General features: G+C 36.2%; 1 protein-coding gene across 10 annotated transcripts in view; it reads right to left on the bottom strand.

Annotated features, from left to right (window-relative positions):
- PTPN13 (protein tyrosine phosphatase non-receptor type 13) overlaps nt 1-18,519 on the bottom strand; it is a 218,767-nt gene that overhangs the window by 94,870 nt on the left and 105,378 nt on the right. For 9 of the 10 annotated variants that reach the window (XM_070458176.1, XM_070458174.1, XM_070458177.1 and 6 more), the window contains exon 7: nt 10,262-10,828. The exons of the other annotated variant lie outside the window; for it this stretch is intronic. In XM_070458176.1, coding sequence (XP_070314277.1) covers nt 10,262-10,828 — 567 coding nt within the window. The remainder of the gene's footprint in view (nt 1-10,261; nt 10,829-18,519) is intronic. 10 annotated transcript variants of the gene reach the window in all.

The following is an 18,519-nucleotide window of genomic DNA, read 5'->3' on the forward strand; positions in this document are numbered from 1 at the left end:
TTACAAAGTTTTCTGAATGCCAAAATTCTTAAGTCATGTGCAATGAACCTGTTAAGAATATTCAAACACCCATTTTATAAAATACACATGTAGCTACTTTCATAGCAGTGCTAAAACTGTAACAGCAAAATTTTAAACTGTCTCTATTACAAAGGGAGAACTGAATTTATTTGACTTTAGGGTAAAATTAGATTCAGTATCTAATTTTTGGTTTGCAAACTTCTCAGCTAGTGAATATTTAAATGAAATCTACATTGTAGAAATCAGTGTACTAGAATTCATTTAGGATCATGATTATTCCTCATTTCACTACATGATCTCCGTCTCTTTGACTTCCTACAAGGATAGTTTTAGACATGGAATTTGAAATTGGAATTAAGAATCTTAATGTAGAAATAATAATGAGTGCAAAAGAAAAAAATGGGAGAATAAAATTAGCCTGGATACATGTCACCAAAAAGGCAGCACCAAATTCAGTGTGGGCACGCACCTGTGTGCGTGCGCCTGCGTGTGCGTGCGTGCGCGCGCGCGTGTGTGTGTAATGTAGGTACATAAACACAGAAGAATAGTGTCGACAGAAAGCAATTTGTTGAATGGTGGTGAGAGGATAAGAAAAATAGGGACTGCAGAAGAATGGCTTAAAGAATGAATGTAGAGAACAGACATGTGGATGTGGGGGTACGAAAGGGAGGGTGGGATGAATTGGGAGATTAGGACTGAGCATATATAGGACTTCCCTGGTGGCTTGGATGGTAAAGCGTCTGTCTACAATGTGGGAGACCCGGGTCCGATCCCTGGGTCGGGAAGACCCCCTGGAGAAGGAAATGGCAACCCACTTCAGTACTATTGCCTGGAAAATCCTATGGATGGAGGAACCTGGTAGGCTACAGTCCATGGGGTCGCAAAGAGTTGGACACGACTGAGTGACTGAACTGAACTGATGTGTAAAATAGACAGCTAGTGGGAACCTGCTATAAAGCACAGGACATTCACCTTGGTGCTCTGTGATTACTTACAGGGGTGGGATGGAGGTGGGAGGAATGTCCAAGAGGGAGGAGATATATTTATACATATGGCTGATTTATGTCATTGTCCAGGAGAAACTAATACAACATTGTAAAGCAATTATATTTCAATTAAAAAAATCTGGATAAAAGCCTAGTTATAGAGATTCTGTAATCATATATTCTCTGACAATATTTTTTTATTTCTAGTATTTCTAGTATTAATTTACCATAATTAAGAGTATACCATGTTTTTGCCAGATTACAATGTATAGAAATCTGACAAATATTTTACTGTCCTTTAATCTGGATTCTCTAAACTCCAACTCTAATAGACCACTGACTCCACTTTTACATAGCAACATTAAAAGGCAGCTTTTCAATAGGTTAGCATTCTATCATAAATTCTTGACACTTAAAAGCCACAATTTCCACCAACTCTTAACACACTTAACACTTTAAACATACAAAGTTGTAGCACAGGGTTATGAAGACTTGCATGATACACAGCGCTTACGAAAAGCTGTTTTAGATGAAACACTAAAATCTACAATCTTCACATTAAAATGAACCGAAGCCAGCACAACGTGTAATTGAAAAGAACCATTTACAAGTGACACATATTCAAGCTCAGACAAGTAACACCAAGAAACAGACTCAGGCAGTTGCAACATCAGGAATTAAATAAGCACTTTAAACCTGGCATGTCTTTACCTCCTTTAATACATGGCCCAAATTACAGAAAAAAGTTTCAAACAGAAATGCACTAAGATGGCTGGTTTTGTTGCTAGAATTGTTGGGGAAAAAAAAATTAAATCCCTGCATTTTTATAACTATGGTTCCTAACAAATAAAATATTTCAATATTCAAATAAGCAGACAAACAAAAGTAAGAACACTGTGTATTCACATGCCAAGTGTTTTTCTCTATGCTTTCTTTTTAGAGGGTTAACTTCTGGAGATTAGAGACTGTACCTACTTTATGATCAATAGAGTCCAGTGTATTCTATATTACATCACATTGCATGATACAAGAAGATACCATATCCTAAAATTCTTTGAGAGCTAGACATGATCAATAAAATTTTTAACAAGGAGGAACAGAACTCATGTAAGTATGAATATATATATATATATATATATATATTTGTTTATATATATATATTTGTTTATATATATATAAACAAGGAAGGTAAGAGAGGAATATTCTGTGAAATATAAATGACTTTATAGATGGAACATCTGTGCAGGGCAGGACTGTTACAAGAGTGAACAGTTCCTCCACAAGGGTTTTGTGTAACATCGTAGCCACAATTCCAGCTATACCACTCTTCTAGCATCCTCTAGCATCCTTTGTTGTCATGACTTCAACTGCCCCCTCTAAAGCTTTCGAACAGTACAGAGCTCTAAAGAAAAGTGATTGCATTTGCTGTTGATTGGTCAGGCTGTGACTTGTGATTTTCTCTTAGAGCTGGACAAAACAGGAGAGGAAGGTGAGATTTCTCCTCACTATATAGTATAAATCAGAGAATATTATTGCATTCTGTATCGGAAATAGCACCATCGAATATATTAAACATTTAGTGTTAAGAGCCGTGTTGCAATATTCAGCTTAGATTAACTGAGTATCTATTATATGTCAGGCAGAGTGGTGGACACTAAGGATATAGCCATGAATTAGACCAGGGCAAAATTCTGGTGTCTACAAGAGGAGAAACAAGCTCCTCAAAACAAGTAATTTCAGTGAAGAATACAGGCCATCATCCTGAAGTGTGAAGATGAGAGAAAGCTTAAAGTCTTAAGGCAGAAAGCTGCATGAATAAAATCATGATCATATAAAATGGCACATATTGGGGGAGGAAGCGGGGGAAGGAAGGAGAGAGAACACATATATTGCTGGAGCAACTTGTGAGATGGGAAATGCCAAAGGGTAAGACTGGAGAGAAATGATAATGGAGATAATGGAAAGCCTTAAATGCCATAATCTAAGGAGCTTGAATTTTATCCTGCTCAACTGATGAAAAGTTATTAACTGGCTGAAGGCAGAGAAGAAATGTATTCAAATCTTCACGGCAGGGAAACGGAGGACAAATTATAGCTGAGAGATCAATTTAGAAAGCTAGTTCTATAGTCCATGGACAATAGAAGGAACTGAGAGACTGGGATGAAGTGAAGAAATATTTTGGAGGTTAAAACTGTTGGGGGACTGTCTTGGTGGTGTAGAGGTTAAGACTTCATGCTTCCAATGCAAGGAGTGCAGGTTTACTTCTTGGTCAGGGTACTAAGATTTACCACATGCTATGTGACCAAAAATAACAACAACAAAGAAAAAACAAAAATAAAAACCCTGCATTTGGGACTTTCCTAGTTGCCCAGTGGTTAAGATTCTGAGCCCACAGATCCCTGGTTGGGGAACTAAGACCTCGCATGACATAAGGTGTGGCCAAAAAACCCCCAAACTGTTGGGTCTTAAAACTTGTGTAGATACTCATTACCAGTAAGATCTATTTTAAATCTCCCTTATTACATACCAGTCCATGCTTTTCAGAAGGTTTCTATATCAAAGCCAAACTGGGTCTATGTTAACTAAGTATGAGTTAGATTTGAATTATATCTCTAATTTCTGATAAAGTAGCCAGGGATTTCTGCGGACTCCAAAATCAGTATTATGTTACTATGAATATAGACACTGGAAAACTTGTTTTGGTTTCATTTTTAACTTTCCTTAGTGTTTAAAAACGCAATTTCATTTTTCCACTTGGATAAATCAAAAAAGCAAATGTCTATTCTCTGTTGTTTTTAAGCTAAAGAATAACTTACTGTATCTCTTCTCAAATGCTTCTCAAATCGATTTTTCCTCCTTTGAACACTGGTATTTTTTACTGGACAAATTCTAAATAAGAATGGTTTGAAGCTGCCCTATGTTGCTATGTAATTTAAAATATTCATTTCCTTAGTTGCATTAGCTAGAAAGCACATGCTCAACAGTAACCTGTGACTTGTAACTTCAAGTTACAAGTCCGGTCTACTTAGCTGGAATTTGTAGATGTAGGACATCTCCTACACTGAAGAAGTTCTACTGAACAATGCCGGTTTAAAATATAAATCTCAGGACTTCCCTTCAGTTCAGTGTTTAAGACTTTGTGCTTCCAATGAAGGAATGGCAAGTTCGATCCCTGGTTGGGGAACTAATATCTCACATGCCATGGGGTGCAGCCATAAATAAATAAATAAAATATAAATTTCATCAGCCCTGGAAACACAGTGGACACTTGATTTTTTCTGGTTAAGTCGCTGAATCCATCTGTAAGTGCTCTTCAGAGATGCTTAATGTATTTGTATCTCAGTATAATTATTCAGTCATTAATACTTAAATACATGATATTTGACTAATATAATAAAATCCCTGTTTATTCATATTTACTTCTATGGAAACTAATTATTTAAATTATTTAAGTTCAGGGAGTAATTCAAATAACAATTTTTTTTTTTTTTGAGGGGAGGGGTGCTATCCAGAGGGAAATACAGTGAAGGAAATAAAAAACTGAGTAGTTCATCTTTACCAGTTCAGGCTCTTAGAAAAGAAAGATAAAAATTTAAAATATTGAAACTGAAAAATTGAACTTGAAAGCATTTCTCTCCATAAAATGTCATTGTACTTAGTCACTCAGTCGTGTCCAACTCTTTGTGACCCCATGCACTGCAGCCCACCAGGCTCCTCTGTCCATGGGGATTCTCCAGGCTGAGAGTACTGGAATGGGTTGCCATGCCCTCCTCTAGATCTTCCTAACCCAGGGATCAAACTCAGGTCTCCCGCACTGTAGATGGATTCTTTACCATCTGAGCCACCCAGGGAAGCCTATAAAGTGTCATTAGTAGCATCCAATATGATGAACTATAACATTTATGAATCCACCCTCTTGCTTTTCTGAAATGTTAACTATAAAAATACATGCGCTTTCAAGTTCAATGGAATGAACATGAATGGAAAGGAAGTATTACGAAGCTTCAATAATGAGAACAGCCTCACATACTTGAGTGTTTACATACTCGAGTTGCACAAGAGAGTTTAAGCTGCATTCACAGAGCCGTCATAAACGAGCAAAACTAGGCCAGACCAGAAGGCACAGCATTGCAAGAAAGGAGCTGACACCTAATTTAGACATGATGTACAATGGGTTGACTTTATCCTATTTATCCATAGTCACTTTTACAGAATTTAATTATATCTGTTGTTTACACTCTCCCTTCTAGTATCACTCAGAATGCAGGGGAGTTTTGACTGTTGTAAGCAAAATGCTATTCACAGTCCCCACCCAGGGTGTGGAGTGCTGTTCATACTATACTCACAGTACCGGTTCCAAGCCAATCTCTCATAATCAGGAATGTGCTGCCAACCCACAGAGCTATGGACAGGGAGTGTGTGGTAATTACCCCACAAACAGCACAGGGACAGAAACTCTCATTAGAAAGCAGATGATTTCTCAGCTCTTGAGATAGAACAGAGAGAGGTGGAAAAGAAAAGCCTGGAAACAAAGAAAGAAAAGAGTAGAATAGGACAGTCCTAAGCTGAGGTGGAAAGAGTGAAATGAAAAGAATAAAGAAAAAAAAAATAGGGAATGACATCAAATTTTAAAACTAGTTTCTATGCGAGAAAGCTGTTATGTTCCTTTCTGCCTCTCCTCTACTATATGAATGCTGTTGTTCACTTGCTAAGTTGTGTCTGACTCTTTGTGACCCCATGTGCTGCGGTATGCCAGCCTTCCCTTTCCCTCACTATCTTCTGCAGGGCCCCCCAAGACAGACGGGTCATGGTGGAGAGTTCTGACAAAACATGGTCCGCTGGAGAAGGGAATGGCAAACCACTTCAGTATTTTTGCCTTGAGAACCCCATGAACAGTATGAAATGGCTTTATGAATGTAGAAAATGACTAATAATCTTAGTAATAATCTTTCATTTATAATTTTTAACTTTCAACTACAATTTATTCCTTGGAATCTTTCTTATTCTTTATTTTGTTCCCAAAGAAATCAGAGCACTTAATACTAACCGTTGCTTTTTGATAGCTTACTCTCTTATCTCATCAGGTACTGGATAACCATTTTACAGATCCTGCAATAAAAAAGCCCCATCAAAACACTACCCCAAAAAAGGAAAATAACCCCTCTGTCTGCTACATGGTTAAATGGAGCTCCATCTCAACCCCTCACCCAGTATGGTTTACTGAAGGAAGACCCAAACGAGCCTTTATTTCATAACAAAATATTGTTTTATTATATTAAAAATTATATAATGTTATTAAGAAGAGACCTAAGGGGTCTGATGATGCCTGAAAATGAGATGTTTAAAATGGTACCCAAATTCCTTCCAGCACCACTCCATGATTTTAAAGTCTGGTCTCCCTTGTGCTAGTTGGCTGGTTGGTTTTGTCAGCTGACGAGATGCTGTGGAGGTGATTTAGGTACAGGTTCCTTTCAAGAGGATGGGGCCTGGGCTAAAGGAAACAGCTATCCATTTGAGATTGAAGGAGACAACAGTCTTTTCCATCAGTTCATGATGTTCATGTGCCCCAAAGAATGAACTGAAATTTAGTAATTTCTTTTCTTCTGATTGTTTATTATCCCACTGGACACTGTAATACATCTTTTTTAAAAATTAGGAGGTAACATGTAGTGGGAAATCCTTAGACTGGAATGCCAAATCTGTGATGGAAATTTACAATCTCCCATAATGATGGAAACTTTATCATTAACCAGTTATGTGATCCTGGGTATGCTATTAAATCTTCACATGCCCAAGCACATGCGCTCTAAAACCTCATCTAATTCTAATTAAACCTCATCTAATCCTCAGTAGCAACTTCCAATTGTAAAGATCACAAAAACTGCATGGAGTATTATAACTTTTAAATGCTTTAAAATAGGAATGTTTCAAAAGAAAGGTGTACAAGAAAATGGGTATATGAATAATATCCACCGTTCGGCTTGATCTGTCACACACAAAAGGGATCCAGGAAGCCTACTTTTCATAAGAAATAAATAAGTGATTTGTTATTTTCCACTCTTTTTTCTTCTTAGTATACTAGCTAAACTCTTCATATTAACAATCTGTACTTTGCACAGCCAACATCAATTATTTTACCTTTACAAAAAAGACAGCACAGCATAAAACCAGCAAGTTACTCAACTAAATATCTAGTAAGAGTTATTGCTTTTGAATTCCAAACTTCAAACATTCCTTTCAAACAATGCTTTTAGTCAAAAGCAAACATAATTTATTACTACTTGCAGGTTACTATATAATAATGGAGCTTATTTAACATGGTACAAGTATTTCCATAATAAACCAACATTTTTAAGGTGTTCTATTTTGTTTACTTAAATTTGGTTATGAAATATACTCTAGGGAAAAAATTGGTAGATATTTTGTGGGAGCAAATGCTTCTGAAAACTCTTTTAATGCTAAAGATAGATTTCAGGATAAAAATTGTCCTACATCAAATAATTAAAAGCATATTTTATCTTAGTTTTAAAAGGAAATCTTTTCCTTTTCTTATATCTCTTATAATAAACCTAAAATTTTTCAATTCAGAAATTTTTTTTTTGAGGGGGGTAACAAGTTAGTATTTTGAACAAATAAGGGTCTATACAGATTATATTGGGTTGGCCAAAAATTTCATTTGGGTTGTAACCTTATGGCCAACTCAATATATTATCTTTACAGATATATATGCATATCTGAAAACAAGTTGATCTATTTGAGTTTCTTTACACTTACACATACATGTATGCACATGCAAACCATGACAAAGTTTTGCTTATAGGGAATTCCTATAAATTACATATTCAAACAAAACATGTTAAACAGACTATTTACTGTAATATAATTTAAAAAAATATTTTCACCAAAGTTTTAATTTTTTTACTATTTAACTCTCAACCAAGGTTCAAATGTAAAAACACTTCTCTCAGACTTCACATATCCAAACTACTACTTGCAGAAGGGGGCGGCAAATGGTTAGCTAGCATCACCAACTCAATGGACATGGATTTGAGCAAACTCCACGAGATAGTGAAGGACAGCGGAGCCTGGTGTGCTGCAGTCCATGGGGTCACAAAGAACGGGACATGACTTAGCTACTGAACAATAACAGCAACAATTTTAATAATTCACATGTTAAGAAAAGATACCACTGAACCTCTTAAATGTTAGAAAGCCATCTAAATTGGTGTGTATATTCATTCTATATTCTGAGATGATCATGGTTTTATCTGTTTGAATCACTGAAAGATTGTTCCCCCCGCCCCCGGCCCCCGCAACAATGGGCAGAATTTATTTACATAAATGTTTCCATGAGGGAATGCTCATAAGAATGTGAAGCTAAATTATATTCATATGTTAGCTGTGGTGTAACATTAAATAGTCATAAAATACAACTTCTGAAAAGAGAGACTTTATTTTAAGCTACAAAGTGACTACTTTTTGCTGTCACAACTCTAAGACTTAAACCGTGAAATCATGCATAAAATAAATTTCTAAGTTTTCATTTTCTGTCTTTGAAAGCTTTAAAATATTTATTTACTTAACTTGACAGAGTCTTAGTTGAGGCATGCAGGATCTAGTTCCCTGACCAGGTATTGAATCTCGGGCCCCTGCATTGGGATCTCAAGAGTCTTAGCCACTGGATGACCAGGCAGGTCCCTGATTTTGAAAATTTTTAGATCTAGGTTATACTCGACTATCTCATAATGCTGGCTAATGCTTATAAAAGTACAATTATATACAAACCTATAGTATTATGTGTTCAATAATTTCCTCCATAATTCCAATTTCCTCACTAATATGCAATTCCTATGTTGAAAAAAATGCAAGGCTTCATTTGTGAGAATTAAGGCACAATGTGGAATGTATTTTCAGCTCTAGAACTATGCTTGAAACTTAAGTAACAGGACAAACCTTTAGCAGAGTATTTTAAGGGCAACCTATGAGTTAAAAACATTCAACTAGGACATTGACTTTAAAAATACTGAACGAATATGACCCTGCATTATGTTACTACTCTCACTGAACTAGAAGCACCTTAAAGCCCCTTAATCAGTTATGTCCCAGGGGTTCAGTGATCAAGGGGCATATATAAAACTTTAATCTTCAAAAATGTAGAGGATGAGATTGAAGACACTTATTTTGCTTTCTGTTCCATCCATCTGTACTAAAAGTAGCCTCTATCCATATGACTAGAACACAGTTTTATTCTATTCAATACACTGTGCTTTGTGCATCAATCAGGTATTTTTGAAAGAGCATTCCCCTATAAATAGTAAGAATTGGTAATTTATAAGGTCATTTTATGCTCCCATAGTAATTTCATAATAATTTATTAATCAGGTTACATTCATTACCAAATTAATTTATTTTTATTAAGCCCATTTTATATACATGGGCTTCCTGCTGGCTCAGACAGTAAAGAATCTGCCTACCATGTAGGACCTGGGTTCAGTCCCTAGGTTGGGAAGATCCCCTGGGGAAGGGAATGAAAACCCGCTCCAGTATTCTTGCCTGGAGAATCTCATGGACAGAGGAGCCTGGTGGGCTACAGTCCATGTGGCCACAAAGAGTTGGACACAATTGAGTGATTAAGCACACACACACATACAGAATCTAACCTAAGACCTGGCATGATTAAGCCCCACTGCTAAAGTAAGGATCATGTAACTGCTGAACAGAGTAAATAATTCAAGCCTAGGCTACCTGACTCTAAACTGATAAACCTAAATACTATGATTTCAAAAAACAGAGATCTAAACAAAAATAAATAAAAACATGGATCTAAGCGTCATTCCAGGCCACTGCACTATCACCAGACTAAGCTGCACTTGGATAACGGATTTTGATTAACTGTATCTCATTTCCATGAACCAGTCCTTTACAGAAGCCTCCCACAAGATGGTGCATGAAAGATGATGCTCTGGAGGATTAAAAAGTAGTTGAAAACATGGCCCCTGCCTACCTAAAATACTGAGAGACCATAAGGTGGCTGAACCGGGTATGTTTAGCAGAGACGACTTTTGCAAACAGTGTACTTTAGTCAGGGTTTTCGTGGGAGGAAGAACATAAGCTGACAAAGAAGAAAGAGCCTGACTTGGGTACAAAGGTTTGGCAGTGGAAATAAGACTTATGGAATGGTTTCATAACCCTTTATTTCCAAACACAATTGCAAACAATTCAATTCTCTCTCAAACACACACAAAATTACTAACCTTCTACATTCATGGCTTCTCTCAGAACCTGAAGTTTCTTTTGTCTTTCTCGGATTCGGTCCAAAGCACTTGATATTGCCGAGGAGGTGGGCAATTCCCGTGGGTGAAATGCTGGGTCCATTTTCTGAGGGCCGAAGATATCCAAGGCGAGGCTTCCATCTGAGTATCTTGCCTCCTTTTTCCTAGGAGTGGTTGAAGTCCGCACTGTAACCGCCTCAGGAAGACAGTGTTGGTATCTGTCAGTCTCCCCAGAAGAGAAGTCTCTGTCACCTGTGCGAAGCAAGTCCATGGACGAAGCCCAGATCTTCTTTTTGGGAAGCACATCAACGCCAGGGACAGCTTTTTTTTCTGGGCCACTAGATTTGAAAGGGTAAGGGGAGCAGGAATTTTCTGAATCTTCTTGTCCAGAGTTATTATCTGATGAAAGGTCCTTGAAATAATCTTCCTCATCTTGTGTGTCTTTGATAGATAGAAATCCCATGGATTTACTAAGCCCTTTGTTAAGAAAGGCCTGATGACAGAATGGAGACTTGTATGTGTCTAGAACATCGGAAGTAGAGCTTCTTCCTGGAATGATAAGAATCTATCATGTATGCACAGAATTTTTAGAAAATAACTGGAATGTAACCTTACTATTGACAATGAAAGTGGTGGCATTTTCCAGTTCTCCAAATGGAGGATCAGAGATGAAATGGGATGGTGATGATGATAAGGGAACTGGAAAAAAAACACTATGTTTGTTAGTTGGATGCTATGTTTCAGAGTCCAATGTTTCTTACCAAATATTATCAGTAACATATAGAACTTGGTTTTTAAAGTAACATTGTTTTATATTCAAAGGTGAATTATTTGGTTTTAAAAAAATAGATAAGAGTTTCTGATACTATCCAGTTTGGTAGATATTAATTATTCATAAAATGATTTGGAGTTAATAATAGAATACATAGTATACTCTTTTAATGGCTAAAGATACAATTCAAATATGTATTATTTCAATATAAAGCCCTGCCATTTTCTGGTCATTCAAATAAATGTGCTCCAAGAAAAAACAAAAAATTCCTGCTGTAGTATTTGGAATTATTGAGTATCAAAGTTTTATTAAGGCCATATATGTTTCCAGAAAATTTGATTATGTTTAAAATCCAGACAATTTGATTGTGTTTAAATTATGTAAGAAACTTAATTTTTCTATAGCAGACCATCATGTCCTGAAATAGTTTTTCCTCTCAAACATTATGTATCAATATTTGTCAACTGGAATAAATTACCCATTCTTATTTATGCTTTGGTCCTTGACATTGTTAAAACCAGTAAGCCATTCTAATGTTTTTTTAAGGCAGCAGTCTATAAATGCATTGAAGAGGAGCAAAAATGCCCAGCCAGAAATTTTTTGAATTCACAGATTCAATAACAAAAAATCACACACAAATATGGCTCCACTATCTAAAAGAGAAATGTAGAAAAATACTTTATAGTTAGTAACATCAATAACCCATAAACACTGAAGATTTCCTGAATGACCATCTGTGATCCCTCTTTGATACGCTATTTGCTATGGATATAATATAAAAATGATAACTAAAATCCTTCCCAGTAACAATAAATTATTTTTTAACATATTTGAATGTCAATTGCCTCTTCGGGGTAACAACTATTAGCTTTCTTCCCTCACCACACATTTTACCTTAAACACCATAGTCAAAATTAATTTCAGAATGGCAACACATAATTGCTTGAAAATTAGATTCAAGTGTTTTGCTTTTTGTGGAACTCATCTTCCCCTGAACATGAATCCACTCGAGTGCAAGTAAGGATACATCATGTAGCTGGGGCTCAGGATACTGGGAATAAACCATCCCACATCTGGATGTATAGATTGCCACACAGTTTGGATCCTAACATAAAATAATTTAAAACTGATAAACATATGTCTATGTTACAGTACTTCAATGGTGAATTACATTCTTAAATCACATATTGAAATTGAGTTATTTAAAAGTGTATTAAAAATAGAGAACAAAGATATTCTTAAAAGTTTATACAATACAACAGATAAAAAATAGGAATTGAAAGGATTTAAGAATCATAGAAGCATACATGAGCTCAACAATCTGCCTCCTTTTACTATCTTGGCTACCAAGCTGAGCCAAACCTTGGAGAAAATCAAACAAGTATTCTGGCAGCAACATGAATTCATGGTCAACCATGATGGACACAACATCACTCACTTTTCACAATGACGGATTCACTTTTCCTCATTCTTTCCCACCTTAACTCTCTATCTGATGCTCTTGTCTCATATTCCACCAAGAAAAAAGAAGTTGTCAGAAGAGAGCTTTTTCACTATTCCATGACTAATTCTATATATCTATTTGTGTCGGCAATCTTTTCCCTACTGTCTCAAAGGGTGAAATTTCCTACCAGTTGAAGGCCAATTCCCAGTATGTGCTCTAGTCCCCCCTCCTCTTTCTTTAATCAATGATTTTGCCCCTTTGGTTAACTTCTGCCTGCTCTGCTTCCATCCTCCTCGTCTCCCATTTCTACTGAGTCACTCTCATTAGTATACAAATGTTCCCTTATATCTCTATCACAAAACAAACCCTCTCCCCTCTGACCACATTCCCCTCTAGTTACTGCTGTCTCCAATTCCTCACTCCCCATTCATTATTCTACCCACTTCAGTCAACTTCCAGCTCCTCTCCTACCTGGTAGCTCCCATCATGTTATCACTAATGGCATCCATAATACCAAGTTCAGTAGACACTTTTGTATTCATATTTTACTTCTCGGTGACAACTAACAGTGAGAACAATCCCTTGAGGAATCACTTTCCTCTCTTTACAAGCCTGGTTTCCTACTCAGACCGCTCCTTCTAAGTCTTTTTTTTCCTCCTCTACTGGATATCCAATTGTTGGTTTTCCTCAGGTGTTGCTTTTAGAATCTTTATGTTTTCACTCTATAACAAGGCTTTAAATACTATCCACATATTGACAACTCCCAAATTTATAGTCGTGGCACTGACTTCTGGGAGCTCCAATCTGAAACAGAAACTGGAACTTCTACCCGTGTATCTCAGAAGCACCTCAAAATGAACATGCTTAAAACTAACCTTATGCCTCCCACACCCAGAGATGTCCGTTACCCCACTCTTTGCAACTTGGATCAGTGGTGCCATTATTCAACTGATTGCTCGAAACACAAATATGGGCACCCTCCTGAAACCCTGCATCTTCCTCATTTCCCATATTAAATTCATCAGAAAGTCTGGCTACCTAAATTCTCAGATATGTTACTCCATGTGATTATTTCCAATTCTGCTGAAATCCCCTTACTCCCAATTAACATTACCACTTGACTAGATAACTGCAGTGGTCACCCTGCTTCTTTTTGCATCCACTATACTCCACTCAACAGCCAGAACCATCTTTTAAAAGTGCATTCCATGATGTCACTATTCTTAATAAATCTCAAAGGCATAATTATTGCACTCCAAATACAATTTAGACTCCTTCTGGGTATGCAACTTGAATCTTTTTTAGGGATCCATCTCCACTTTCTTTATTCCATCCAGGGCACAGGTTTTTCTCTGTTAAGGTCTCTCCTATGTTAGGGCCTTTGTATATACCATTTTATCTTCCCTGAGTGGTCTCTTCTAGACCTTTTTTTGTGGTTAGTTGTTTCCCATTCTAAAGATTTACTTATGACTTCTTCAGTGAAGATATCCTGACCACTACTGACATATCATGAGACTATTTATAACAAGTAAATTATCATCCCCTTTTAGGACATTAGTATTTATTAGTAATATATAAAAGGGCCATGGTATTCTAAAAGAACCATGTCTTCTCACTAGCCATATGAAGTTTAAAACTAAAAGCTAATAAGATGGCTCTCAGATTACTACTTTATAAATGCTAACTTTTATTGTCTTCATGAAAATTGAAAATGAAAGTGAAAGTTGCTCAGCTGTATCCAACTCTTTGCAACCCCATGGATTATACAGTGCATAGAATTCTCCAGGCCAGAATACTGGAGTGGGTAGTGTTTTTTTTCTCCAGGGGATCTTCCCAACCCAGGGATAGAACCCATGTCTTCCACATTGCAGGTGGATTTTTCTACCAGCTGAGCCACAAGGGAAGCCCTTATGAAAATTAGTAGATATAGAAATATTTCCATTCATGTTTATTAAAAAATTCAGAAAGTCATCATTTTAAATTCTGTAGGGTAGTACAAAATTACAATGAATATAATTCACTTAAACGTTTACACAAATATCAATCTTTGATTTATTTTTTAAAAAGTTCACATTAACTTCCTACTTTGTTTCTATAAAATAAGACTCATTTTGCTCTATATGTTTGAAAATCATATTATAGCTAACCTAAGATCTCATGACTATTACTTATAAAGGATGATTCTGAACCACAGTTAAGGTCTCTTTTAGTAGCCAAGAGGACAAAGAAAGGCATGATGATACAGGAAGTGGAATGAGAAAGTAAGATGGTGGGAAGGGGAGGGAGAAGGCATTGACCACTCTTCAGGAAAACATGCAAAAAGTTGTGGGGGTGTGAAATAAGGTCCAAAGTGATCCATATATACTTGTTACAGATGATCTAAAGTAAAATTGTAAGAGCTATGAGCTATAAAAATTATTAAAGGGAGAAACAGTGTGGGTGACCTGTTGAAGGAAGAGATAAGAAGTGGTAGGAAAGAGATGTTTTGAGCTAAGTGGTTTCTCCAGTGAACCTTCTAGCCTAGGACAGCTTCTGTTTGCTTTTTGGAAGAAAAAGGAAATACATCTTTAGGTAAGGACACAGAAAAGTGGGTTTCAGCTGGTTACAAACATACTAGTCTTTAATCACATATTCCCCAATGGGCAGGAGTCTTGATGCGTCTTGTTATGTCAATGATGTTTGCTATCTTCAACCACACGAGATATGTAATTGCCTTATTAACACTTCACAGGTAGATAAAATACATATGGCATCACACATAGCAGAATAGCATCATGGCTGTTGTGATGCTAAAGTACTTAGTGAAAAGTTTTCATTAATCTGAGAACTCAAAATTAGAGCTTAAATATAGAATCTGGCCATATAAATGAGGAGAATCATGGCATCCTAGGCCCGTGTATTAGATGCTTAAGTCTACCACACCAGTGAAAACCATCAACTGTTAATACCAGTGCCACCTCCCATATCTGATACTATAGAAAATGCAGTTTCTTCAGCTGCTTTCCAGAGCTTTCTAAACATGTGCCCAAGCTATTATAATTACTTTATCGACAAGCAATGAACAGCACTGAAATCATTAAGTAAGTACACCTAATAGCGATCCTCGGGCTTCCCTTGTGGCCCAGCTGGTAAGGAATCTGTCGGCAATGCGGAAGACCTGGGTTTGATCCCTGGGTTGGGATGATCCCCTGGAGAAGGGAAAGGCTACCAACCCCAGCATTCTGGCCTGGAGAATTCCATGGACTATATAGTCCATTGGGTTGCAAAGAGTCCAACCGAACTGAGTGACTTTCACTTTCAATAGCTATCCTTACTACTCATTTTGATCACAGGAAACTTAACTAATGGTATTTCTGAAAGGAATACCCATTGTAGCTACTCTTAAAAGATTTCAAGAGGAGCTTTCTGTGGTATTTTCCCATTCTGGTAGAGTTACAAGTTCCTTCACTTAAACTCACAGAGCATGCTGGACCTCTATGAAGACATTTTTCTTGCTATATTAAAATTATACATCATATTCTGTATTTGCCATCATTCCTACTCATTTTCTCACCTCCACCCCTAACTAGAATAATAACATAAGGGACCACGTCTTACTTGTTTTTGTATTTCCAGTTTCTGATAAAAGAAATTTCAAAAGAACGTCTGTAGAATAGAATGAATATATAACTTATGAAATCTTTTTAAGCCAACTTAGGTAGCACAATCTACCAGAAAGATTACTGTCAAAAGATGGGGTTTTAATTTTGGCTTTATCATTCAATCCATGAGCTTGGGCAAGCTACTTAATTTCTGTTTCTCACTTCCTTCATCATCTATGAAAATGTGGATATAATTTGCTATGCCTTCTTAAAGATGATAGGACAAATAAACGAACCCATTTGAACGATTATAAGCTCTTCTGAACAAGTAGCAGCATAAAATTCTAAATTTTGCCTCTTTTTTTTTTTTTGCTTCTGCTTTATTTTTCTCAGCATATAATTATCTACTGAGGGAGAATTTAAGGTCCTTTTGAAAGAAAAATCATAAAAACAGAAATCAAAATATCTCCTAGAAAAGTTTTTGATTCTATAGTAAAAAATAAAGTTATTCAGATCAAGTAGTCACTATACGTAGATTTTTCCATTTCTTAAGGATGTTTTGAGTTCAGAGAATTTACGGACAACATTAGATTACACACAATTATAAGTATTCAAATTTAAAATGAAACCACAAACATTTTCCTTTCAGAGAGTATGCAGTTTGATAAAAAGTAAAGAGCAAAAATAAACTTTGAAGAGTTATGAATAAAAGATTTTAAGATCACAAAGAGTATTCATAATATAACATATTCCACTTATTAAATTAAAAAAACCTTCCTTGTAAGGTACACTGTTTTAACTATTTTTGTTATTTATGATTAACATTATCCTTAGGTGGATAGCATCATTTATCTTTCCCCTCACACATAGACTCAAATTCACAGCACCTCTTAGAAGCTAACTACAAAATGACATTTCAGTATTAAAAGAAGCTCCCTGATTCCCCATCTGTCCTCACAAAAGTGATCAGGTACGAAAAAAAAATAAAAAAAGAAACATGATATTATCAATATGCCTGAGTTCTGGAGCACTATCGTGCTGATCTGATCAAGGTGTAGGTTTCTACCTTAAGCTTGCTTGGCAGGAAATGTTTGATTTCTTTCTGCTTAGTGCAGCCATTTTACCTAGTGAGTGGCAGTATTAAATAACAAAGTAGGGATACATGGCCCACTAGTTTAGGCCTTAGCTTCTGTAACAGATCTCAGAGGTGAGATATAAGGAGAGACTTTTTAAGTTCATTTACTCATAGATGAAAAATTTTATTGCTATGTTTTAAATGAACAATCAAATCACTTAGGTATGAGGCATTAGCTCTAAAATTGTCCACTTCTTTTAATCTAATTCTATGTCTCACTGGAAAATGTCAAATCTTAACATTTTATTTATCGAGAACAGTGGTCAGGAACTGAATAAACTACAGTTATCACTACATGAAGGTTTGAGGTTCATCTACATCAAAGTGAATGCCTTACTACTAATGTAATATGACAATGTTGCTTTGCCCAAGTGACCACTGACAGTTAAGAACTGTTACTGCCCCAAAGTAATACCTCTATCATAGAATAATATTTCTTATTTATGAGTTAATTTTTAAAAAAGATTTATATAAGTTTATGCCACTATTAGCTCCTAACTTCTTCTGTCTGATAATGCCTATAAATTAGGATACTATATTAATTCTGTCCTTGAGATGTGGTTTTATAAATTTTTAAGGATAAATTAATAGAGCCTTTGAGCATTATTACTAGTGTGGTAAGCAATGGCTAAGATGAACTGAGGAATCCTCTCCCATTATAGCTGATCCAACAAAGTGAGCTATCCACAGGTGGCTCAGTGGTAAAAGAACCCACCTGCCAATGCAGGAGACTCCAGAGGGTTCGATCCGAGTTGGGAAGATTCCCTGGAGTAGGAGATGGCAACTCCCTCTAGTATTCTTGCCTGGAAAATTCCACAGACAGAGGAGCCCAGCAGGCTACAGTCCACGGGGTGGCAAAGAGTCGGACCCGACTGAGCTTGCACACACACAGTCCCAAAAAAGGCTAATGTTTCTTTAAATACAAGAACCTCCAATTCTACCCTAAATTAGAGGAACTCATTCAGGTTTATTCTGTGTGACAAACTGTAATTCCTTACAAATTCTCTTGAGTTTTGATATTGGGGACATTTTATTTTCCAATAAGGAGACAGGATTATAAGAGAATTAAAATCAATGGGCAGGCTATTTAAAGATTTCTCTGTAAATTTTCTTAAGTTATTACAGCCAATTCTAGATTACCTGCATTCAACAGTCTATTAGTCATAATAATTCTAAAGCACTATTAGACAATAATACTAAGTTTTAATATTGTAACTAAAATGGTGAACTACAGTTTACTTTTTACTTTGAATGCAACTTAATGTTTAAAATAAGTTATCTAAAAAAAAATCAGAGTCTCATATATTT

This window comes from Odocoileus virginianus, chromosome 29, assembly GCF_023699985.2.
Source record: "Odocoileus virginianus isolate 20LAN1187 ecotype Illinois chromosome 29, Ovbor_1.2, whole genome shotgun sequence".
Lineage (NCBI taxonomy): Eukaryota > Metazoa > Chordata > Mammalia > Artiodactyla > Cervidae > Odocoileus > Odocoileus virginianus.